Source organism: Cyprinus carpio, chromosome A16, assembly GCF_018340385.1.
Source record: "Cyprinus carpio isolate SPL01 chromosome A16, ASM1834038v1, whole genome shotgun sequence".
NCBI classification, from domain to species: domain Eukaryota; kingdom Metazoa; phylum Chordata; class Actinopteri; order Cypriniformes; family Cyprinidae; genus Cyprinus; species Cyprinus carpio.
Window position 1 is genome coordinate 21,994,638 of NC_056587.1, and position 25,896 is coordinate 22,020,533.

Sequence of the window (25,896 nt, forward strand, 5' to 3'; positions counted from 1 at the left end):
TAAAAAAAATCGACTGTTCGACCCACTGAATGTAATTCTACAGGTCCCACATGTGCATTTATAGTTCTTACATTAATACATCATATCCCAATACACTAACATCCTCAACAATAATTATAATATGAAGACATCAAAACAAAGTACACTCAAAAACAAAATGTTGAGTTGGTCAAAACAAAACAGGAGGAGCGCCACAATGAAAGGTAATTGCGCAGTAATGGGTCACAGTGCGCCCTGCGTCAATCCACGGTTGGCGTGGCTGTCACAACGCTCCTGCGTCCCTGGCGTTGTCCTGGTTGCTATGGTTACTCTCGCTTGTCACTCCTCAGTCTCCAGCAGCAAGCCAATAAATCCATCTCCATGTCGCTCGCCTTTCTGGCGAAGTCAAATATTAGCGCTCGTTCGTGGACCTCAGCCTCAACTAAGGAGAAAAATTAAAGCACAACCGAGCAGCACCAGTGTGGTGGTCTTACACATTTTGGTGATTTCTATTTCCCTGTTGATTACAGAAACAACAGGAAATGCAACTGCTATGATAGGGCTGGGCAATATGAAGCAAAAAAAAACTATCACATTACGTTTTTTTCCATATCACTTCGATATGTTATCACAATATTCACATTCAATACCATTCAAAGGAAGAAAATTCAGCCCACTGTTTGTTAGGAAGAAACCCCTCGATAATCAATTTAAAAAACAACGTATTGTGTTAAGAGGCGAACTCCACAGAAAAGTAAACTTTTAATGTTGGGCCACACTGAATCAGCTTTTAATTTTTTTTCTCAAATTTCTGGGCTTCACTTTTAATGTTTTTTTTCTGATTTCCGTGTGTGTGTTTTGTGATGTGTGTGTTTTTATTTTTAACCATATCAATCATTTTTGTGTTCTGCAAAAAATGATGTCTAGCTTTCAATGTGTTCCACATAAAATTTATATCTATCTTTAAAAATATAACTCCAACAAAATATTCACCCAAGCTACAACTTTTTTTTTTTTCGTGGTTCTGCTGACACAACAGAACATGAAACATCATATAAATTAAAAAATGAATGAATACAATATCTATGGGTGTATGATATTCCTTCAAACTATTATTACTTTTTAATGCGCTAGGACTACATTTCTTATTAAAAAGTATTATTTTCTTCGAGTATTGGCATATATATTGTTGTATTGTGAAGACCTTTATTTTTACCAGACAAATATTGAGTAATCCACGTCAACCCTACTGGCTTAGGGTTTCTAGGAGCGTAATTAAAACCTTATCATTAAGAAATGGTGATTTTCTGATTTAGATTTTTCGGTGTCAGGAGTGAGTTAAGTGTTCATGTTGTTTTACCGTCTTCCTCGTGCTCATCATGCCCGGCCCCCTCGGAACCTCTGCGCTTCCTCCGTCTGCCCTGCTCCTCCTGGTCGTCATGGTGATCCTCCTCACCTGCAACACCTTCCACCACCTCCACCTGAACAGGTGAACAGCCAGGAGCATTTATAGAGAGCTTCAGGCAGACAAACTAACTCTGAAACAAGTGATGGGATCATCTAGCATTGCACCTCTTCTACATCAGCAGAAACGATATCATCCTGCTCTTCGTCGCGTCCGCGGGCCGTCTGGGACTGGCTGCTGCGGCGGGGCTGAGGGTTCCTGATGATGTACGAAGAGGCCGACTGACTGGAGCTGAGGCGCGAGACGCAGGACATACTCAGCAACAGCTTCAGTGCAAACTTGAGCTACACCATATGATTACAAACACTTAAACAAACTAATAAAACTAAAATTATGACAAACACACAAATAAAAAAATCAGGAATATACGTGATATGATGACAAACACTGAAATAAGCTCAGTAAACTAAAAGTGTGATTTCTGGACTTCTATAAAAAAGTAGTGTAAATAAGCTTTCAAATATTTCAAAAATAACATCAAAGTTCAAAAAAAATCTTATAAGTTACAAAAATCTTTGTAAAAATATAAATGCAATGCAATTATAATGCAAATCAATATAATGACAAACATAAACGTTCCTCATGACGCCTTTCATTGCATATTTTAATACTCAGTTTAATAGATGTAATGGATAAATACATTTTTTCTAATATATTTGTCCAAATAGAAGAAAGCTCTGGTATTTGTTATTGTGGGGGCCAAAACAGTTAATGCCAACCCGCAATAAAGAGATGTACAAATAAATGTTACTCTTTTAAATGATGACCCTGCAGGCACAAAAGCATCTTAGAGAAGTCTCTGGGTATATTTGTAGCAATAGCCAACAATACCTGTATGGGTCCACAATTATACATTTGGCTTCCTTTTATTGCCAAAAATCATTAGGATATCGTAAAGATCTGTGTTCCATGAAGATATTTTGTACAATTTCCTACCGTAAATTACAAAACTTTAATTTTTGATTATGGATATGCACTTGCGTAGAACTTCATTTGGAGACAACTTTAAAGATGAATTTTTTTAATTATTCAGATTTTTTTTGCTCCCTCAGATTCCAGATTTTCAAAGTAGCTGCATCTCGACCAAATATTGTCCTCCTAACAAACCATACATCAATGACAACTTAATTTATTCATCTTTCAGACGATGCATAAATCTCAATTTTAAAAATTGACCCTTATGACTGGGTTTTTGTGCTCCAGAGTCACATACATGATGCATGGATAATCTTGGTCAGTAAAAACAAAATTAAAAAAAATACAAAAAAAATCTAGTTTTACGCCAAGCTCTAAAATATATTTAGTAAATCAGGTCTTTTTTTTTTTTTTTTATCCTTATCGTTAATTCTTCTCTAGCTAACCACAACAACCTAAAAAAAATGTAAATTCACTGGTTAACTAAAGAGTCAGAAAACCCTGAAGAGATATTCCTGCTCTCAGAAATTTTCTGTAATTCTGGAAGTATGTTATTTTAATTGTCACATTTTCGGTTTCACAGTTTCGGCAGATTTACACAAAAGCCTTGAAATCAAGCTTTTGTCACTGTGTAGCAAAGTGTACCACAGGGTTTAGTCTTACAAGGAGGGAGTCAAAGTGGAAAACCACTGAGATGCAGTTCATTCCTTCTTGTGAAGCGGTCGCTCACCACTGCTGGACTGATCCGGGAGGGTCCTTGTGCGGCAGGGGCTCCACAGAGAGAGCTCTTCGCTGCCCTGTACGGCCGTCGATGCTGGTGACTGGGCCAGAGTGAAGGGCAGCTGTAGGGCGAGCCCGATGCCCATCCCCTCACCGTCACAATCAGAGACTTTCGCCACATTGTCAGGAGCTCTTCCACTGACGTACGGCAACAGAGCCTGGAAAACCGCCTGCACTTTTTCCTTCCCGATGGGCTGCGGGATGAAGTTACTGAAGGAAACACAAAAGAGAGAGAACGTGAGTAGTGTTAAAAACAAATAAATATTCCTAAGCCCAGTAAACCTACCACCGGAACCATTTAGTGACACCTTAATATATTTTATATATACAAAGTGTGACGTACAAAGCAAAGTTCAGTAAATAACTCATACTTTTTTCTTCTTGGGTAAGATGCCATCTTCCACACTGAGGATGACAAAAAAAAACAAAAAAAACTCGGGCCACGGAGCGCAGGAACCTGCGTGTGACCTTGATGCCTCCTCCCTGCGACCGAGGAGTTGTTTTTATTCAATGCAGCTCCATCCTTCACCAGCGTCCCCAAAAGAGTGTCGATAAACTAGAGTAACAACAAGAGCAAGAGGGAGACTGACTGTTAGCAAACAATGCTGCTATTCTGAAAAATATGTAGATACACCCTGCATTCAAACTCATCAAACTAATGTATGGCACAAGAGACATGCAAAATAATTAAATATTCAGTAACTGCGTTTTCTTGGACTCACGGTAGAATGTCTGGTGCACACTTGACGATGAGGCAAGTGGGTGAAACAGTCCAGTCTGATGGTGCCGCTCTGCTGGTTCAGGTACATCTGCTCCTCTGGTAAAAGGTGAGCGATTCTGCTGCTGGCGCTTAGTCTGGAGCGATACGAAACGTTACGTCAGCAAAGAAGTCTTGAAAGCTGAATAAGTACCATTAAATTCGCTCTGCAAGATGTTGCAATGTTGTACTTACTAGGGATGTAAACGATTCACTCAACGTCACGATTCGATTCAGGATATTTTTTTTTTTTTTTTACAAAATGAGAATTTAAGACAAATTATAAATTAAAATGTGTCCTTTTCTTTGTGAAATTGAAAAAACGCTATAATATATTAATATAGCACTTGCATATTATTGCTCTTTTAAAAACAAAAAAGCGTCTGCTAAATGATAAAATTTAAATATAATGTAAATGTAAATAACAAAACTAAATTGAAAATTATAAAACAGCCCTTAATCACAATAAATGAGTAACACAAATAAAATAAAATCTCTTCATATAAACAAAATAAGGCTTTGTTGCTCTTCCATTTAAAAATAGGAAAGGGTTTTTTTTTTTTTTTTTTTATCCAAAGGGTTTTTTTTTTTTTTTTTTTTTTTCGTAGATGCTGCATACATGCAACATGAGCAGTTTTTAATCTAAATTAGATTGTAAAATTTTGAAATTTGAAGCAAAAACAGAATATTTTGACTTCAGTTTTGTGAAACTATACATAAAAATATCTGCATGAAACCGAAACAGCAGACGAGCTGAACGAGAGGCAGATTCACTCTCTGGCCAGCAGGTGGAGCTTAAAGCGTTTCCTTGGTTACCGCTGTAAACAAATCACTTATGAACACCAAGCAGCAGGGTGAGCTTAAAAGCGTTTCCTTGGCTACCGCTGTAACAAAGCACTTATGAACACCGCAGCCAGGTGGAGCTTAAACAGCGTTTCCTTGGCTACCGCTGTAAACAAAGCACTTATGAACACCGCAGCAGGTGGGTGCTTAAAAGCGTTTCCTTGGCTAAAACCGCTGTAAACAAAGCACTTATGAAGCACCGCAGCAGTTGGAGCTTAAGCGTTTCCCTTGGCTACCGCTGTAAACAAAAGCACTTATGAACACCGCACGCAGGTGGAGCTTAAAGCGTTTCCTTGGCTACCGCCGTAAACAAAGCACTTATGAAACACCCGGCAGCACAGGTGGAGCTGTAAAGCGTTTCCTTGGGTTACCGCTGTAAACAAAGCACTTATGAACACCGCAGCAGGTGGGAGCTTAAAGCGTTTCCTTGGTTACCGCCGTAAAACAAAGCACTTATGAACACCGCAGCAGGTGGAGCTTTAAAGCGTTTCCTTGGCTTTTTTTTTTTTTTTTACCGCTGTAAACAAAGCACTTATACCACCGCAGCAGGTGGAGCTTAAAGCGTTTCCTTGGCTACCGCCGTAAAACAAAGCAGCGCGTGCACTAATGAACTTTAAATTAAAATTTAATTTATGCATTTAGCAGACGTCTTTTATCCAAAGCGACTTTACAATGCATTCAGGCTATGAATTTTTGTACCTATCATTCAATTTTGAACTTTAATATGCATGTTATTACAAGACAAGATGAAAAGAAAAAAAATACCATCTAAACTTTTCTAAAGACAGGAAGTTCTCCTCAGACATGCATTCATTAAACTCCTACATCTAAAATGAATCACGATTTGTTTAGCATCTCAACCGAAGTTTGAATCGTCACCCCGTATCTGAATCAATTTTCAAACCAGCTCGGGGTTAATCGTTATTTTCGTTACATTCCGCTAGGTACTTCCAGTCCTGCAGCACGCTTTCCTGAGAGCCGAACATTATCATGGACTTCAGTGCGTTCCAGTCCTGCAGCACGCGCTCTAGAGCCAGCTGGGCGAAGCGAGGAGGCTCCAGGTCATGATCCGGCATATCGGAGTCTGAGAGAAACACAGACACACACATTAAAGAACAGTGCATGTGTGGAGAACATTGGTTTTCAAAAATGAATCATGTACAATAAAATCACGAACATTAAGGAATTAAATACTTGTCTTCAAGATATTTCTCCACTTTTGATGCTTTGTAGCAAAAGTTTAAAGCAGACTTATGAAACATTCTTAATAAAAAATTAGAGGTTGAAAGATGTATCGGTTTTGCCGATTAATCGGCACCGATAGTTGATCGCTGGATAAAATTGGCTATAATCCATGCCGATAGTTTATCCGGGTTGCGTCTGTTGATGAAGCGGCTGAGAAGGTCCGCTGTCATTATACAGTACGAGAGCGAGAGCGACCTCTAGAGGCAGAAATCACTGACAGCACGTGCTGTTTGTTTTGACACGCTGCACAGAGCAGGTTTACCAAACAAGCCAGGCTTATTTCAGTTATTTTGAACCAAATCAACTGACAATAACTCTGACTAACTGAAATAAACCTGGCTTATTTGCTAAACTTGTTTTATGTAACAGGCCCCTGGACACTTAAGAGGAACGGGTTTAAAAAGACAACAAACAGTGTGTATACAGTATACTAAAGTGCATGTTTTCATATCATTACCAAGTAATTAATTTGTTGACTAGATGTTGCATTAGTTTGCTATCAAGGCTGAGAGGACGCGGACATTAGCAGTGAAGACCTTAGCAGCATTTCAAGCGTTTGTACATTTCAAAACACGTCTGACCCAAATGATTAATGTCACAATTGTTATCTATTTGTATTAGTTTATATCCCAGCTGCTCACTTAATGCATTTGTTTCTAAATTTTAAAGTTGCTTCTGTTAATGTTAATGAAATATGAACTTTAATGATCAATATATTATTTTGTTTCGAATATTCAATATTAATATGAAGATTTTTATTTACGCACAAAGTATGGTTCAGTAAACAGTAAAGCACTATTTTTAATTTTTCGTCAGTACCCATTTAAAAAACTATTGGTTGATGTATCCATAATCGGTTCAACTAGCTATCGGTAAAATCCCTATCGTTACCAAAAAATAATAAAAACTGCTATTTTCCTACTTAAGAGAAAAAACTAAGAATATTTTGCATTTCCAATGTTCTCTTTTTTTATGATTTTCTAAGAATCTTCCTAAAAATAACCAAAATTTAGGATAACCTCCTTTTTACGTTTATTTTTTATTTAATTTTTATTTTATTTATTATTTCTAATTGTTGTAATTAGCATTACAACATAACACCACAAATACATATTACCATCATGTGCACAAGTCCTCTGAAGTGAGACAATAATTGAAAATGTAAGCAATGATCGCTCATAATGAAAACAAGTCAAATGGAGACCAAAAAAAAAAAAAAAAAAAAAACCCTTTACTTATTAATTTTCTATTTGAGAAACTTAAGAACTTTTTCAAGAACGACTGCATTTAAAATAACAAGGTGTCCATGTTACACGTTGCATGTAACACTTTATTTTAAGGTGTCCATGTTACACGTTGCATGTACTTTCTATTAAAAATAACAATGTTAATTCTGCATATTATGCAAGTTAACCCTAAGCCAAACCCTAACCCAGCATATAGTAAGTACATGTGTAGGGCCGCTATGATTTCGTGGTGATTTTCAGCGTCTGCCCTCTCCACTAAACTGAGTACATAAAAACATCTCCAGAACTCTGCTCTGAGAGTCACTTTAAACTGAGCTTTGACCGTGTTGATGTTGCATATAAAACATATCGTGTCATATCACATACCAGACAGAACGGTAAAGAGTTATTCTCAGCCAACCCGTCAAAATAAAAGTCCGGTTTGATTTGAAGAAATTTTGGCCTATTACTATTTTCCAGTATAATGGACGTAGTATTTTTTCAGTATAATGTGTACTACTAACTACTAAAGATGAAAAACATTATTTTTTGAAGGAATAATCACACAATTTCTTTCCATGTTTTAAATTTTATAGTAAATCCCCTTTGTTTTGCCAAAAAAATTGAAGTTTGCTTAGTTTTCCAATATTAAAAGATAAATAAAATAACACGTTTTAAGCCTTCCATTTGATAACCAGAAAAAATGGAAATATACAACACAGAATTTCTGAGGGGAAGAAAAACCATTATTGCGTACTTTAAGAAAGAAATTAATGACATTAAGTTGTTTTTATGCATTCAAATAATTAGACATGCTAAAACACAGAATTTGGTAACAATTAAAAAAAAAATTGTTTCATTCATAGGGCCATAAACATGAAATTTCAGTTAAAACGTTTAATAAACTGAATAAAGTTTCATGATTTAATTATATTAGACATGCTTTTGTTTGTTGATTAAACATTGTTAAATTTGAACTATTAAAAAGGGTAGTCCAGAAAAAATTAAAACGGAAACAAACTGAAATCCAAAAAAAAAAAAAAAAAAAGAAAAAAATGGAATTTGGAAAAAAAAAAAAAAAAAAAAAAAAAAAAAAAAACGGAATTTTTTAGGAAAAACATAAACCAGATTTTCATAGGCCCTTCATGTAGTTAATTGATATTACTCAATACTTTAAATGTATACATTACATTGTAACAAGGACACGACCCAGATGACTTCCCTACTCAAAGACACACCTCCACCGTTTTCATGGATCCAGACCCAGATGACTTCCCTACTCAAAGACACACCTTCAGCGCTGGCAGCCTTCCGGTTCCTGTCCTCTCGTATGCGAGGTGGTCGATACTGACAATGCTCCACACTCTGCCTTGCAACAGTCTGCACCAGGAACAGCAAGATGTGCTCTCCCCTGCCAGACACAAACAAACGGCGTTTAGGACACAGAACACTTGCCGATGTTCTCCTGATTGGACCCAGAAAACGGTCTGGCAACAGAAAGATGGGAGCAGGACTTAAAGACTCATTCGTTGAACATACCTGCAGTATGCACACTGTGGTAACTAAATTAGTGGTGGTCAGCAGCCTGTAGAGCAGATCCAGACGAGCTGCTTTCTGGCCCGCGATGAGGGTCTTGCATTTACACTTCTCCCAGCAGTCACAGTATGCAGTGGGAGACGTTCGCTTCAGGATTAGGGTTTTACAACCTTAAATTACTGTTTAACAACCTTGTCAATGCCTTCTAGGGATTACAGCAAGTGAAACGCAAGCCCATAAGTAACAGTTCTGGAAAACATTTGACAACATTGGGGTGGGAGTTTATATGAATGTATCTCTGAGGGGAACGGACTTGTCTTTAGAAAAGTTTCGATGGTATTTTCTTTTTCATCTCGTCTCTGTATAATGCTATCTAAAAGCAGGCCGGCCATTCATTAGCACCACTCGCTGCTTTGTTTTCCATTAAAGAAAAACGTTATCTGCTGTTCCACAAGCGCCACCCCTGCTGCAGAGAGTGAAGGTAGGGTGTCTTATTCCAGCTACGTCTGCCGTTTCGGTTTCGTGCAGATGTTTAATGTAGCATACTTTCACAAAACTAAAGTCGTAGCATTCTGTTTTTGTTTTAAAATTTAAAATACAATCTAATTTAGATTTAAAAACTATATGAAGTTTTGTGTCTTATTTATTTGATTAGATTTGGGTTTTTATTTTTTTCAAAAATGAAATGTAGTTTTGTTAGATGACATATTTCTGTTTCACAAAGAAACGTGCAGCATTTTGTCCAAGCAATAATAAAAGACCCTTTTTCATTATATATTTGTCTAAATCTAATATTGTGTTATAAAAAAAAAATTGTTGTCAAAATCAATCGTGAATTTGATAGAATGGTTAAATCTCTAATCGCCTGTCTCATCAATTGATTTTTTACACAAAGCTTGGTTTGTCAATCAGTGGTTATTTTTTTATTAATCATATCCTATAGAGTCTTTATTAATATTGTAATTAGCTTTAATTTTTATTTTAGCTTTCATTATCTTTAATTTTAGTAATTGTCATTTTTATTACTTCTCATTTTATTTCTTTTTTAGCTTTCATTTGCATTTTTTATCTTTCAGTTAATTTTAGTACAACTTATTTTATTTATTCAGCTGCCAAGACAAGATTTCTAATTTTCGTTTAAGTTTTTCATTCAATATTTATGGATTTCTTTCTTAAGCTTTATTTCAATTAATAAACTTTTCATAGAACAGTGTTAGTTTAACGTTAACCAACGCTGTTTGCACTGCATTCAAGGATTTCGTTCTTCCAGAAGGATACAAGTGTTTATGCAGCAGGCCGCAAGTTCTGCACTCAAAGATGTCCTGCAAACAGCACTCACTTGCAGTCGTGACCCTTGTGACAAACTCTGGCGCATTCAGTGCAGCAGCACAGAGACTCAAGCAGGCCGCAAGTTCTGCACTCAAAGATGTCCTGCAAACAGACAAGTGCAGTACAATTCGATAAAATCATTCAGCTCAGTGCTTCTCAACAGTATTTTAGATAAAGAATGTCTTTGAAAACATCTCTAAAACAATTTAATTTAAATAAATTTCACTGGAGTTTGTACCTGGTTGATGTGTTCAGCTCCAGTCCAGGTGAAGCTGCAGGTGTCGTTACAGCACAGGACGTAGAGAGGAGAGTCATCTGGGTTTGTTCCTGAAGGACAGATCATCTCCATGAAAACAGACGCCGCATCCTCTTTCTCTCCAAGACCCGGTTCACCTAAACCAATATATGAGATCCAGAAAAGAATTATAAACATTAAAACAAGGGCATGGTCTCTAAATGTTTTTGAAACATGACAAATGCAAACTCAGCAGTTAGATGAAGTTTATTTGAAGTTAACCAAACCCAAACTAATATAAATAAATTCTAAAAAATAAAATAATGTTATTTCTCATTTTCAAAGAAAAAATTAAATGTAATCTCATTTTCGAAGAACTAAAGAACTAACAAAAAAGAGAAAAAAAAAAAAAAAAAAACTAATCCAAATGATAAACTAAAAAAAAAAAAAAAAAAAAAAGCTATATGAAAAACAAAAACTAACAAAAAAATAAAATAAAATAGATTAAATAAAATACTGATTTTTGTTTTTTTTTTTTTTTTTCAAATGGTAATTTCTCATTTTTGTTTAGTTTAACTTGAAGTACTAAAATAACGTAATAAATAAAACTTATATAGACAAAACTAACAAAGAAAGGCTAACAAAAAAAGGCAAAAAAAAACCACAAAATTAAAATAAAATAAAAAATTAAATAATTAAAAAAAAAACGTAAAATGTCCTCTCTCATTTTCATTTAGTTTATCTTGAAGTACTAAAATAAAAAGTAAAAAATTGGACAAAAATGGCAAAAAATTACAAACTAATTAAAAAACCAATATGAATGGAGTCATCCCTAATGGTATATTATAAATACTGCAGCCATGTACTCACCTTTGGCTATTTTCTGCGCTGCTTCTAAAACAGTAATGGCTGCTGGGTAAGCTCTCCCGCTCACCGCCAACATGAATGGAGTCATCCCACGAGCATCCCTGTCAAACAACAGCAACACAAACACTCAAAGACGGGAAATCAGCTACCATTCAGAGCTGCAGGGGGGTGACATACTTGGCAGAGAGCAGCTCTCTCAAGTGAGGTCGCAGGACCATGCTGTCACACATTAGCTTCAGAATCAGGTGTGCGTTCGCCTTCCGGTCTTTAGATTCAACTACTGATGGTTCAGATGAAGGTCCTTCAGAAGACAATGAAAAACACAGCACAGAGCAGCGGTTCTCAACTGGAGGGACTGTGACCGAAAAACTACTGTGAACCCAAAAAATGTTTGCTACTGTTAACTGAAACTAAATTAAAAAGAAAGAATAATAAAATTATATTATATTATATATAAAACAAACCTTAAAACAAACAATAATTGGGGAAAAAAATAAACTAATAATAATAATAAATAATAAATATATATATATATATATATATATATATATATATATATATATATATATATATATATCGATATTAATATATCAATATATGATATATATATATATATTATATAAATACTATTTTGCCAAGGCCACATTTCTCATTTGTTTTGCCATTTAGCTTGAAAACTAAAATAACAAAAAAAATTAGATTAATGTGAAATACTACATAGGGACACATTTTTAAAAATACTAATTTAATAATTAAATAATAATAAGTTTTAAAAAGACTTCATAAATTCATAAACGGATATATATAATAGACATCAATGGTGACCCAATCAGAGCAGTGTTATTTTTACTATCATTGATTAGTATTATGAGATTTTAAATGAATTGTTTGGGTGTGTGTGTATATATTATGTAAGTGTGGATATTATACTTAGATATATTATATATATATATAATATGTATTAGTATATTATATATAATATTATATATTTAAATGTAGGTATATATATATATTATATCTATATATATATATATATATATATATATAATATATATGTAATATATATGTCTGTATTATGTCATGGTATGTATATATTATATAATTATATAATATATATTATATAATCTATATAGATATATATATATCTATATACATCAACATACATATACATACATACATATACATATACACAACACAAACACTTATTTAAATCTAATAATCTAATCATGATATACACACACTCTGATGGGTCACACACAAACACTTCTTTAAAGCATCTAATTAATAACTACTCAAACTGATAGTAAAATAAAGTGCACTGCTCTGATGAGTGGGTCAACACACTGCAGGCCAAGATGAAATCCGCAAAGCAAAGAGAGGGTTTTGGGTCCAACAGCAAAACCAGTGTGAGAACCACTGGTGCGTAAGAAAGTCCCTTTGGGGTGGGCGGTTCAGGTACCGGGGGGGGGGGGGTGGTGGGGGGGGTGGTGGAAGTGCTGGGACCCTGGGGGGGGGGGGGTGCTGGTGGGGGGGGGGGGGGGGGGGGGGGGGTTTTGGGGGTGGAGGCAGGGGGGGGGGGTTGGGGGGGGGGTAAGGGGGGGGGGTGGTGTGGGTGGGGGGGTTGGGGTGTGGGGTTGGGGGGTTGGTGGTGGGGGGGGGGGTGGTTTGGTTGGGGGGGGGGTTGGGGGGTGGGGGGGGGGGGGGGGGGGGGGGGGGGGGGGGGGGGGGGGGGGGGGGGGGGTGGGGGGGGGGGGGGGGGGTGTTGGGGGTGTGGTGGGGGGTGGGGGGGGGGGGGGTTTGGTTTTGGGGGGTTGGGGGTGGGGGGGGGGGTTTGGGGGGTGGGGGGGGGGGGGGGGGGGGGGGGGGGGTTGAACCACGTTGGGGTGGGTGGGGGGGGGGGGGTGTGTGGGGGGGGGGTTGGGGGTGTTTTGGGGGGGGGGGGTGGGGGGGGGGGGGGGGGGGGTGGTGGGTGGGGGGGTTGTTGGGGGGGTGGGTGTGGGGGGGGGGGTTGGGGGGTTGGGGGGGGGGGGGGGGGGGTGGTGGGGTGTGGGGGGGGTTGGGGGGGGGGGGGGGGGGGAGGGGGTGGTGGGTGGGGGGGGGGGGGGGGGGGGGGGGGGTGGCGGGGGGGGGGGTGTGGGGGGGGTGGGGGGGGTGGGGGGGGTGGAGGGGGGGGGGGTGGGGGGGGGGGTGGGGGGTTGGGGGGGGGGGGGGGGGGGGGCAAGTTGGGGGGGGTTGGGGGTGGGGGGGGGTGGGGGGGGGGGGGGGGGGGGTGGGGGGGGGGGGGGGGGGGGGGGGGGGGGGGGGGTGGTGGGGTGGGGGTGGGGGGGGGTGTTGGGGGGGGGGGTGTGGGTGGGGGGGTTGTGGGGGGGTGGGGGGGGGTTGGGTGTGTTTTGGGGGGTTGTGGGGGGGGGGGGGTGGGGTGGGGTTTGTTGGTTGGGGGTGGGGGGGTTGGGGGGTGGGGTTGGGTTGGGGTGTTGGGGGGGGGGGGGTGGGTTGGGTGGTGGTGTTGGGGGTGTTTTGAGGGGGGGGGTTGGTTGGGTGGTTGGGGGGGGGGGGGGGGGGGGGGGGGTGTGGGGGGGGTTGTTGGGTGTGGGGGGGTTGTGGGGTGTTGGGGGTTGGTGGGGGGGCGGGGAAGGGGGTGTGTGGTGGTGTGGGTTTGGGGTTGGTGGGGGGGGGGTTGGGGTTGGGGGGGGGGGGGATGGGTGGGGGGGGTGGGGGGGGGGGGGTTTGTCGGGTGGGGTGTGTGGGGGGGGGGGGGGGGGGGGGTTGGTTGGTGGGGGGGGGGGGGTTGGTGGGTGGGGTTGGTTTTGGTTGGGTGGTGGGGGGGGGTGGGGGTTGGGGGGGGGGGGTGGGGGTTGGGGTGGGGGTGGGGGGGGTTGGTGGGTGTTGTGGGGGGGTTGGGGGGGGGGGGGGGGTTTGGGGTGTGTGGGTTTTGGGGGGGGTGGGGGTGTGGGGGGGGTTGGGGTTGGGGGTGGGGTGGGGTGGGGGGTGGGGGGGGGGGGGGGGGGGGGTTGTGGTTTTGTGGTGGGGGGGGGGGTGGTTGGGGGGGGTTGGTTTGGGGGGGGGGGTTGGGTTGGGGGGGGGGGGGGGGGGGGGGGGGGTGGGTGGGGGGGGGGGGTTTGTGTGTGGGGTTGGGGGTTGTGGTGGTGGGGTGGGGGGTGGGGGGGGGTGGGGTTGGGGTTTGGGGGGGGTGTGGGGGGGGTTGTGGGTGGGGGTGGGTGGGGTGGGGGGGGTGGGGGGGGGGGGGGGGGGTTGTGGGTTGGGGGTGGGGGGGGGGTGGTGGTGTTTGTGGGTGTTGGTTGGGGGGGGGGGGTGGGGGGGGGGGAGGTTGGGGGGGGGTTGGTGCGGGGGTGTTGGGGGGTTGGTTTTGGTGGGGGGGTTTGGGGGGGGTTGGTGGGGGGGGGGTTGGGGGGTGGGGGGGTGGTGGTGGGGGGGGGGGTTGGTGTTGGGTTGGGGGGTTGGGTTGGGCGGGGTTGCAAAGAAGGTGTGTTTGTTGGGGGTGGTTGGGGGGGGGGTAAGTGTTGGGGGGGGGGGTGGGGGGGGGTGGGGTTTGGGGTTGGGGGTGGGGTGTGGGGGGGGGGGGGGGTGTGGGGGTGTGTGGTGGGTGTTGGGGGGGGGGGGGGGGGGGGGTGGGGGGGGGGGGGTGGGGGGGGTTTGGGGAGGGGGGGGGGGGTGCATGCAATACCATGGGGGGGGGGTGTTTTGTGTGGTGTGTGGTTGGTGGGGTGGGGTGGGGGTTTTTTGGGGGGGGGTTGGGGTTGTGGTTGGGGGGGGGGGTGGTTTGTGGGTGGGGTGGGGGGGGGGTTGTTGGTGTTGGGGGGTGGGGGTTGGTTTTGTGGGGGGGGGGGGTGGGTGGGTTGGTGGGGGGGGTGGGTGGGGGGTTTGGTGGTTGTTGGTTGGGTTGGGTTGGGGGGGGGGGGGTGGGGGGGGGGGGGGGGGGTGGTTTTGGTTTGGGGGTTGTGTGGTTGGTTTGGGGGGGGTTGGTGTGGTGGGGGGGGGGGGGGTGTGGGGGGGGGTTGGGGGGTGGTGGGGGGGTGGGGACGCCCCGGTTGTGGGGGGGGGAGGGCTGCCGTTGGTGGTTGTTTGGGGTGGGGGGGTTTGTGGTTTGGGGGTTTGTTGTTTGGGGGGGGGGGGGTGGGGGGGGGGGGGTGGGGGGGGTTGGGTGGGGTTGGGTGGGGTGTTGTGGGGGGTGGGGGGGTGGGTTAGGGGTCTGGTGGGGGTTGGGGGGGGTTGGTGTGGGGTTGGGGGGGGGGGGGGGCGGGGGGGGTGGGGGGGGGTTGGGGGGGGGGGGGGTTTTGGGTGTTTGTGGGGGGTGGGGGGGGGGGGTGGGGGGGGTGGTGGGTGGGGGGGGGGACCAGGATCCATCGGTGGAGGGTTGGTGGGTTGTGGGTTTGTGGTTTTGGGTTGGGTTGGGTTGTGTGTTGGGTTTGGTGTGTGGGGTTGTGTTGGGGGGGGGTTGTTGGGGGGGGGTTGGTGTTGGGTTGGGGGGGTGTGGTTGTGTTGGTGGTTTGGGGGAGGTCTGGTGGGGGGTGGGGGGTGGGGTTTTTGGGGGGGGGGGGGGGGGGGGTTGGGGGTGGGTGTGGGGGGTTGGGGGTTGTTGGGGGGGGGGGGTTGGGGTGGGGGGGGGTTGGGTTGGTGTGTTTGGGGGGGGGGTACCCAGCAGCTCGCGATGGGTTACGGCGATAGGGCTCCATCGGTGAAGGGGGGTGAACGGGGTCTTGGTGGTCACTGGAGGAAGGGCCGGATTCGTGGCGACCCAAACCTGCAGCGCGGAGGGAGCGCCTCATCATCTCTCTCAAGCGCAAGCTACAGAAACGAGAACAACGAAAGTGAATAGAACAGAGTTTGAATGCATGGATAAACACAGAAGTTATCATGTTATGTTCCTCGTGTTGCTCTGAACGCCAAAGCCATGGTTTCAATTCCAAAGGAATGCATGAACTGATCAAAATGTAGAACAGAGTTTGAATGCATGGATACAGAACAAACCCATACGAGCTCAAAGCAAATCATGCATCTCAGATTCTTCTGCGACACACATTTAAGTGCAATACTCAAGACGTGTTTTATTCAATATATACAAATGCATAATTAGTTTATGTGCTGCTGATATATCAACACATAGGAATTACAGGTCGACTGCTATTGGGTTTTGCCGATACGAGAATAATGTGTTAGCAATTTATTTATTTCCATGTGCTACGTCCTCCATTAACTCTTTCCCCACCACTGACGAGTTATCTCCTCTTTTAGAAGACAACCCTTCCGCACCATTGACAAGTTTTTACGGCTTTTCACTGTTATACACTCGGGGGCGCTATTACACATCTTCTGAACGAGAACAAAAACACACGTGAACAGGACGGAGAAACGAGCGATCTCTCCTGTGTCAGATGCATATGAGAAATAATGCGATCATCAGCAATAGACAGCTTATAAATGAAAACTGCATAAAGTTACGAAATAAAATGATGATTCAGGAAGTGGTATATGTCTGTGCAAGCTTTGGAGGTGTTGATGGAAGCGATTTACGCTTTGATAATCATACTGAATATTATCCAGATGTAGTTTCTGATAAAAATGTGATTTTCTCACCTTTTTGCTCAAAATTACACATTTTTATGAAACCTACCTATATTCAAGTGTTGATAAAAATAAAAAGAATCCATAAAAAAACAAAAAAACTGATTTTTTTGTTTAAAAGTAGAGGCTTTGATCTTTATTTTGGTGTATTGCATATTCAAATATTCTTAAAGCAAAATATACTGTAGGCCATCAAATTTAAGTGAAAATCATGAAAATCGCTGGCGGTGGCTGGCAACTTTTTTCAAAGATCCTGGCGGGGGAAGAGTTAATCTTCGGAGTTTGTTGAAATGCTCATCAGGTGAAATGGTTTTCTGTGTCTCAGTGAATCTGAACACTGACCCGCGGCTGCTGGACGATCCGGTGCGGTTCCCGGAGCTGTTGCTGGACACCACTGAAATAGCATTGGCGATGGCCTCGACGGCAGACAGCCTCTCAGCGAACGTGTTCCTTTCAGACCGCTCTGCTTCTGAAACACAGCGCACAGCACTCAAGACATCCATAAACATCCATCAGCCGCGTTCCAAAACCTACACGGGTCATCAGTTTTGTTACTTAAAATATATGGCTTTCAGTTTATTTTATTTCAGTTAATGGTTAAATGTTTTGAATAAAAACAAAAAAATGTTTAATGAAATAAAATACAATTCAGTAAGTTGCCACGGCAACTTTTTTTTTTGTTGTTGTTGAGTTTAACTACTAAATTAAAACTGAAATGAACTATAGACATTAAAAAAACTAAAAAAAAAATTTAATTAAAATTAAAAAGAAGACAGAAAAAAAAAACCTAATTCACAATTTTAAAGGGATATCACAAAAAAAAAAAAAAATTCTTATATAAAACCCCCCAAAACACACCAAAAACCTATAAAAACTTTTTTTTTTTCATCAGCTGAACAAAAAAAAAAATATTTTGAAGAATGTTTGTAACCAAACAGTTGACGGCAGCCATTGACTTTCAAATTATGGAAAAAAATATGGCTACCATCAACTGTTTATATAAGAAATATTTTCTTTTGTGCTCAATAAAAGAAAAAATCATACAGGAACATGTGGAGAGTGAGTACATGATACTTTTCATTTTTGGGCAAACTATCCCTTTAATAAAAACACAAATATCTATGGTTCCAAAAACACACAAATTTTGACCCACAAAATATAACAAAAAAAAAAAAAAAAATATAATCATAAAATAATACATTATAAATATAAAAATAATATTAAATAAACCTAAAAAATATAAATCCAATAAAATAAACAAAATAATAAAGTGTGATAATACCATATTATAAATATATATATATTTTGTAGTACACCTAAAAAATATAAAGGCAATATTTATATTTAAATTTTTTTCTTTTATGTTTAGATGAACGTTCATCATTTTCAAACCTAAAATCAGCAAGCTTTTATTTTGGTGGGTTGCCGCACCGAGTGAAGCACGCAAGTTATTTCATCACACCACTAAAAAACCGGCGTGTATCCTATACTAAATCTAAGCATAATATTTGAATGGAAATCTTTACAGCATTCCAGACAGTTAACGGAGATGTCAGTATGCAAATGAGTGGTGTGAACTTATTCCCACAGCACTCTTTTTATTTTGGTTGTGCATGTGCACCCCTTGTAATAACATCTCAGCGCCACTGAAATAACATTAAAACCACTGCGTTCTTACCTTCCTCCTCCTTGGTTTCCTTGTTGCTGACGGGGAAGCAGACGGAGACGCAGGCGTGGAGGACGTTGCGGTTGCCGTCGCAGCGGTGAGCGAGCAGAGCGTCCAGAGCGTGAGGGTTCTGCTCCAGCAGCATGGCCTGCTCCAGACTGATCAGGTACTGCCTGCACGCCTCGTAATCACAGCGCAGCACGTGCTGCATCAGCGTCTGCTTCTGAAACACAGAGAAAACAACACATCAACCAGAAATTAGGGCTCAAGAAATATTCTAAAATTAGCTCTAATACAGTATTAAATTTATATTGTAATATTAGTTGTTAGAGTGTCTGAACGAGCAGCTGGAAGAATTAAAAAGGCATTTCAAAATAATGTCTATTTCAGGATTGTTTATAACTAAAAACATTTTTCTGGTTATTATTTGCATTTCGGTTACACAAACTGTATCTGGCATTTAATTCAATGTTCAGAGCTTGCTTACTTTTCCCCTAAGAAAATGATGAAAAATGATGAAAAAAGCATATTAAAAAAAATTTAGGGGTGCAATGAAAATGTATCAAATAATGTGTTTTTCCTTATTAAAGGCATACAAGGAGACATTTACAAGCAGAAAGAATTTTACAAAAAAAAAGTACAAGATTTAAATAAAACCATCAGCTTAAAACTATGTAATAATTATGCAATTCAAGTTCAAGTTCAATAAAAAACATAAAACAACAAAATTAAAAAATAAATAAATACACACACACACACACAGGTAGATGCATTTACTCTTATAACCATATAAAACATAATACAACATGTTTACAAAATAAATAATCCTAAAATAAAAAAACACACACATTTAAAAAGAAATCTTGTGTACTCTTTTTATACAAAAAAAAAAAAAAATCTTTTTGCTTGTAAAGGTCTCCTTATATCCTTGTGCTCCTTGAGGACAAACTAAGTGTCAAGTGCTGAGAAACCGAGGTATTCTGGGATTGTTAGAGCACTAGCTGAATGTCTAATGTTTAGCAGGATGGTGTAACATACCTCCACTGCCATGATGATGATGGCTGCCTTCTTTTTGATCGTGGTGTTACTGGGAAGGTTGGCAAGCGAATGAACTCCCATGCCTAGGCTGGCAATCGGCGGGAGGTCTAGCCAATCAGGGTCGCGTATTCCACCCATGCAGTCTTTCGCCATGGGATAAATGGTGCCGTTACCATCCCTCAAAATGATAGGGCTCTCCTGGAGACGCAAAGAGGAGAAAGTTAAAACAGGTGCACAGAGAAACACACGGAACGCATCAAGACTGTGTGATGTCTCACCTGGCCAGCAGTGAAGATGGCCACGTTACGCTCGTTCTGGCCCAGAAAGGCCAGATTACTAGTAGGGAAGTGATTCTCCTGCTCGGCTTTGCCGGTGGCCAAGTCAAAGACACAGTATCGTACCCAGCTGCCTGTTTTCAACACAGCATGAACTCCTGCAGGACGAAACACAACAGAGCAGTCAAGCAGACGCACAGGGCAAATTCACAACAAATTGAGAGATAAAAAAAAAAAAAAAAAAAAAAAAATCAAAGCAATAGTCACCTTTGGAGTCAACATTCACAGCTAAAATTTCAGCCTTTTCCGGGATACAAAGTTTTTTAGGAGTGCGCTGAAAACAGTCTGGAACTTTTGGCGTTCCACCAGTTTTAACAACCTGTTCAAAACAGAAGAGAACATGGATTTGTTTTCATTTTTCCCCCAATATTTATACAGACAAGAGGTTTTCAAACTGGGGACCGGAAAGAGGTGCTGGGAGTCTGTGAAAATTTGAAAAATAAAAACCATACTCTATATATATATATATATATTTTGTTTTATACACACACAAAACAGTGGGTATAGAAAAGAATCATCCCCCTTTAAAATAATCCCATATCAGGGCTCCAAACAAAAAAAATCGAGTAAGGAGCCATTGGCTCCTATAAGAAAAAAACTTAGGTGCCAAATAATTTTTTTAGGTGCCACAGAATAAACGTGCTTTATTTATTTTACGATTATTATTATTTATTTATATTTTAACATTTCAATCATACTGTCATGTGTTTATGTCTCATCTTTTCTTGACTTTATCAGCATTTTAATCCATCTTGTAGATGACCTGGGAACTAAGGTTCACTTAAAGTGGGAACTAAATGTCTTTTCCCAGCTTGAAATCTACAGTCACAAAGAATTGTTCATTACACAGAATCTGTACCAGTATCATGGAGCGTAAGCATCACTTGGCCACTGAGTGTAGCTTGGGCTCCTCCTACATGAGACATTTCAGTAAGTTGTACTGTAGGCTCTCTTATAAAATAGACTACCTTTTGATGTTAATTCATGTTCACTATGTACTATATTAGTAAAGAGAAAGATTAAATGGGTTCACTTGCCCTTGAACTGAGGCGCTAAAGCGACCGCGCCTGCCCCATTAAGGAGCACCAAAACTATTGTCTGAATTTCGTTATGAATTCGGAATAATTTTAAAGCTGGTACTTTTTTTATTAAGTGACAAAGCACAGAGCTTTTTGCGATTACTGGACGGCAGTTGCACTAATAATAATGAAGTTCACGCATTAAAAGAACACAGACCAAGATCTTGTTTAGAAGAAGCCATATTAGTAATTATTATAAACGAGAATTGTTAACGATATTGCCAAATATCCACACAGCTGACAGCTTTACCTGTTCTAGTTTGTTCAAGTTGTGCACGAAATAGCCGCTGTATTTTCTGCACTTTCCCTTCTTCCGTCTCCGTCATTTCTCTCTCGCTGCACAGCGGAGCTGCGTTTATCAGACTGTGTGCGTCAGCAATGATGTGCGCCAGAGATGAGGACTGTCTGAAACTCTCTTTTTCCACTTAAACTTTAATGCGCATCGTCTCCGTTTATTACGTGAACATAACAAAAGATTTGATCTCAAAACAATTAGGAAAAAAAGGCATTACATTCAAATTTTTAAGTTATAACATGTAAATATATACCCAGATAGCACTCGGGCTGATTCTGGCTGAAATGCGTCTCTGTCGGTTCAGTCTCGGCATCGGTGAGAAGATAATGGACCAGAGCCACGCCGACTCTACAAAACACTTCTGGCTGACAGACGGCTTTTTCTCTATGGGCCGATCTCGGCTGAAAGCTGTTGTACACGCGGCAGGTCCACACTCGGTGTAGTTGTGTGTATTAACCTTCGGCCCGAGTTCGTTTTATCACAGACGGGGCGCTGCTAGAATGAAGCAAATCATCCGCCTGAGAAAACTTTTTTAGCGGTTAAATCCTGGAGGAGCTTTCGGCGGGTAGTCGCCACTGGCGACCTCAGCAAAAAACATCACTCGAAAATTAATATATATGGTCGCAAATGCGACTGTTTTAGTCGCGTGAAAGATAACACCATTTTGTTGCTTTGCAGCCTGAAATGAAGACAAAAACATTTTTTTTATCATCCCGCATTAACTAATCATAACAAATAACAACAACCATAAAAAAAACACCAACATGTCAGGAAATAAAAAATAAAAAATAAGAAACTGAGTTAAAAAAAAAAAAAGGATCAGCCCTTGGATATACAGCCATATAATACAAAAAATGTCTGTTTTCATTTCATACCCAAAACATAAAACATCAAAAAAAAAAAACAAAAAAAAAAAAAAAAAAAAAAAACAAATAAAATAAAAAAATAAAAAGATTTCACAAAACTGTGTTCAATTTAAAGAAAAAATATTCATCTCACATACGCTGTCAACTTAATAAAAGAAGATATTTTCAGTCGAATGTTCAGAATAAAAGTAAATCATTTAAATTTGGAAAAATTTATTTCAATAAAACAAAGTAATCATCGTATTTAGGGATCCTTAGCATTAAAAATTTTGTTTTTCTTTATTTTAATTTTTTAGAAAGAATGTTTCTTTGCAAAGTAATCATCGTATTTAGGGATCCTTAGCATTAAAAAGTTTGAAAACCCCTGATAAAGACAGATTCAATACCACATGTGTCCCTGCAGCACAAAAGCAGTCTTAAGTCTCTGGGGTATATTTGTAGCAATAGCCAAAAATACATTGTATCGGTTAAAATTATCCATTTTTCTTTAATGCCAAAAATCATTAGGATATTAAGTAAAGATCATGTTCCATGAAGATATTTTGTAAATTTCCTACTGTAAATATATCAAAACTTAATTTCTGATTATTAATATGCATTGCTAAGAACTTCATTTGAACAACTTTAAAGATGATTTTCTCAATATTTAGATTTTTTTTGCACCCTCAGATTCCTGATTTTCAAATAGTTGCATTTCAGCCAAATATTGTCCGATCCTAAGCTTTCAGATGATGCATAAAACTGACCCTTATGACTGGTTTTGTGGTCCAGGGTCACATATGCTCATGTATATTTGTTAAACATGTTGACAATTAGTGTTATATTACTTAGTATGAAATGCAATATAAGTAGCGACTATTTAAAATAAAACAAAATGTCATTTTGAATTATGCACCTACGTTTCAGCAAATGCAAGAGCGTGTGCTTTCGTGTGTTTACCTGTAGCTCATCTATTCTGAGCAGCCGACAGTCTTGCAGCAGTGAGGAGGGGTCAGAGTCAGTGGGAGCTGCGCTCTGGCTGCTCACGCTGCTCGACGTCCCTGGAAATTTCACAGCAACATATGCACCATCGACTTTTAGCACCTTGAGTTCAAAAGAGAGAACTGCTGCAAATGAGGCGTCATAGCAAAGCATCACACTCAGACCAGAGACAGAACACAGACAGGAACATCACGTGTCAAGAAAACAGTATGCTATCATCTATCACCATTAGGAATTCTTATTAGATTGCATAAATGCAGACAATAAATAAAAAAACAGTGGAGAAAATATGCTTGAGGTTTCTGTCTCCACTGGATCGACGTGCACGCCAGCACCCACCTTTCCCACGGGGACGTTTTTAACATCCTCCACGAAAACGACCTCTCGTAGAGGCCACTGCTCTTCATTGACTTTCTCCTCCTCCTTTGGAGCCGGCGTTGAGCGCCTACGCTCTGTAGCACAGCAGGTAATCAGTTAGCAATCGCAAAACACTGCAGCTCAAGTATCTTTTGGTGTCTCACAGAAGACCAAACAGAAACTTTTAAACAGTTCAAACTACTTATTTAATGCCACGCCAGCTTCCTTGGCTATTTTCATGGCGAGTAACAAGATGAAATACACTTAGGCTACATTTAGTCATTTAGTAGATGCTTTTATCCAAAGCGACTTACAAATGAAGACAATAGAAGTTATCAAAACCAACAAAAGAGCAATGATACTTAAGTGCAAATGACAAGTCTTGGTTAGCCTTATGTAGTACACATAGCAATTTTATATATATATATATGTGTTTATATATATATATATATATATATATATATATATATATATATATATATATATATATATATATATATATATGTTATATGTGTTTGCAGAGAAAAAAAAAAAAAAAAACTTTAAGCAGCAGTTTAATAAAATATGTTTCAAAGATGTGACAAACAACATGATTAAAAAACAAACAAACTGAATCAAATGCAGAGTCATAACTAAGGCTGCATTTACACAACAAGGACACTTGTATTATGGAAAAATGTGTGAAATTACAGTAGAAATGCACACAGCAAAAAAAAAAATAAAAAAAAATTTCTTCAGAAACAGCACCTTTTTTTTTAAACAAATAAACAGCAAGTAACATTGAATTAAACGAAATTTTGAGGTACAAACACTGAAACTGTATTTTCTTATAAAACATACTTTGGTTTTATTTATAACTTACAGGTTAGCTGTAAATTAAAGATTGCTGCAGCCCTTTTTTTTTTTTTTTTTTTAAAGAAATCACTATTTTAAGTTTTGTTCCTCAAAACCACATATTTAGTTCAATTTGTTCAATTGTTTGAGAAGTTTATTTGCAATTTCTGAGTGAAAACTCTTTCTACATCAGATCTTCAGCTCAATATAAACCCTGTACAGCAATGATCACGATTTTAACAGCTGACTAAGTTTCCTTACTACTGTATATTTACGTTGAATAACTGTAATTACACTGAACGTCATTTCACAGTAAAATATTTCTGGAACTGAAAAAGAAAGCCATTTTATAACTTGTACACTCCCAGAATTCAATGCATGACACTTCATATAATAACTGTTTCTTAGTTTATCAGTTGTGTACATTGGGGTTTTATCTCACACCTAATGTTGTTAAATGAATGTTTATTGCGTTATTTCAGCATCGTGTGTTAGCATGATGGTGTTTAGTGTTTGTGTGAATCACTGCGTGCATCTTCCATATATAAGTATTTCTGTCCTCAGTGACTTTCTCATCAGCATCTGTTTTTGGTGGTTATCAGTGTATGACAAATGGTTCAAAACCGATATTAGTACTTCAGTAGGTTGGTATATTAACATTACACCTGTGAACAGTGCAGTGTACGTACTGTAGGGCAGAGAAGCGCTGCTAGCGATGGAGGAAGTGTCACTGCATGTGGACGCTGGGGAGGGCGGAGGGCCCATTTCAGTCTTCACCAGCTCAGGCTTGCTCTCTGTCCTGATGGCAAGAACAAGAAACAACCAAAAGCACGTTATTTTTAGCATGAATACCTCCGTGCATGTGTCTGGTGGCAGATAAATAGTCATCTCACTTGGTCTCCTGCGTCTTTGTGTTCTTTTCCATGTTCTTCATGCTCTCGGGCGAGCGGAGCTGGAAGCGGCAGCTGTCGTTCATGTTCCACACCGACTCCAACAGGACGCCCACTTTAGGGATCCCGGCGTTTACGGAGAAGGCCACGGCACCGGCGTGATACAGAGGGTTATTCCTCAGGCACACCTACGGGAAAACGAGACGTCATCAATCTGAAACAAAAAAAAACAAATACTTCACTGTATGACTTAAGTACACAATTTTTATTAAAGCTACTAAAGTTATTCAGTAAAGAGCAATGAGTGATTTTCCCAGTTTTTTGTTGTTTGATTAACATTAATGACAGACAGCAGCAGATAATTTATGCTGCAGTCACTTTAAAGGGATAGCTCACCCAAAATATTAAAATTACCCCATTATTTATTCACCCTCAAGCCATCTTAGGTGTATAAGACTTTCTTCTTTCAGAGGAATCCAGTCGGAGTTATATTAAAACATGTCCTGGCTCTTCCAAGCTTTATAATGGCAGTGAATGGGTGTTATTTTTAAAACAGTCCAAAAGAAGTCCAATAAAGTGCGTCCATCCATCATAAAAGTGCCTCACATGGCTCCGGGGGTGAATAAAGGCCTCCTGTATCTTACAAAAATGCATCGTTTCAATACAGGAGGCCTTTATTCACCCCCGGAGCCATGTGAGGCACTTTTATGATGGATGGACGCACTTTATTGGACTTCTTTTGGACTATTGACAAAAAACACCTATTCACTGCCATTATAAAGCTTTTTTTAATAT

The 25,896-nt window shown here is 40.7% G+C and overlaps 1 protein-coding gene across 1 annotated transcript in view; it reads right to left on the minus strand.

Annotated features, from left to right (window-relative positions):
* Positions 1 to 305: 305 nt before the first annotated feature.
* The window catches only part of LOC109058741 (E3 ubiquitin-protein ligase UBR5-like), a 37,873-nt gene continuing 12,282 nt past the window's right edge, over positions 306 to 25,896 (minus strand). Inside the window, 25 exon segments of the mRNA XM_042773325.1 lie at positions 306 to 421; positions 1,340 to 1,460; positions 1,552 to 1,675; positions 3,092 to 3,349; positions 3,546 to 3,658; positions 3,660 to 3,695; positions 3,858 to 3,896; positions 3,898 to 3,994; positions 5,724 to 5,823; positions 8,503 to 8,621; positions 8,754 to 8,900; positions 10,086 to 10,177; positions 10,314 to 10,468; positions 11,181 to 11,278; positions 11,355 to 11,549; positions 15,834 to 15,983; positions 17,103 to 17,229; positions 18,439 to 18,649; positions 19,465 to 19,662; positions 19,743 to 19,897; positions 20,007 to 20,118; positions 22,979 to 23,122; positions 23,360 to 23,472; positions 24,901 to 25,010; positions 25,105 to 25,289. Coding sequence (XP_042629259.1) covers positions 306 to 421; positions 1,340 to 1,460; positions 1,552 to 1,675; positions 3,092 to 3,349; positions 3,546 to 3,658; positions 3,660 to 3,695; positions 3,858 to 3,896; positions 3,898 to 3,994; positions 5,724 to 5,823; positions 8,503 to 8,621; positions 8,754 to 8,900; positions 10,086 to 10,177; positions 10,314 to 10,468; positions 11,181 to 11,278; positions 11,355 to 11,549; positions 15,834 to 15,983; positions 17,103 to 17,229; positions 18,439 to 18,649; positions 19,465 to 19,662; positions 19,743 to 19,897; positions 20,007 to 20,118; positions 22,979 to 23,122; positions 23,360 to 23,472; positions 24,901 to 25,010; positions 25,105 to 25,289 — 3,315 coding nt within the window.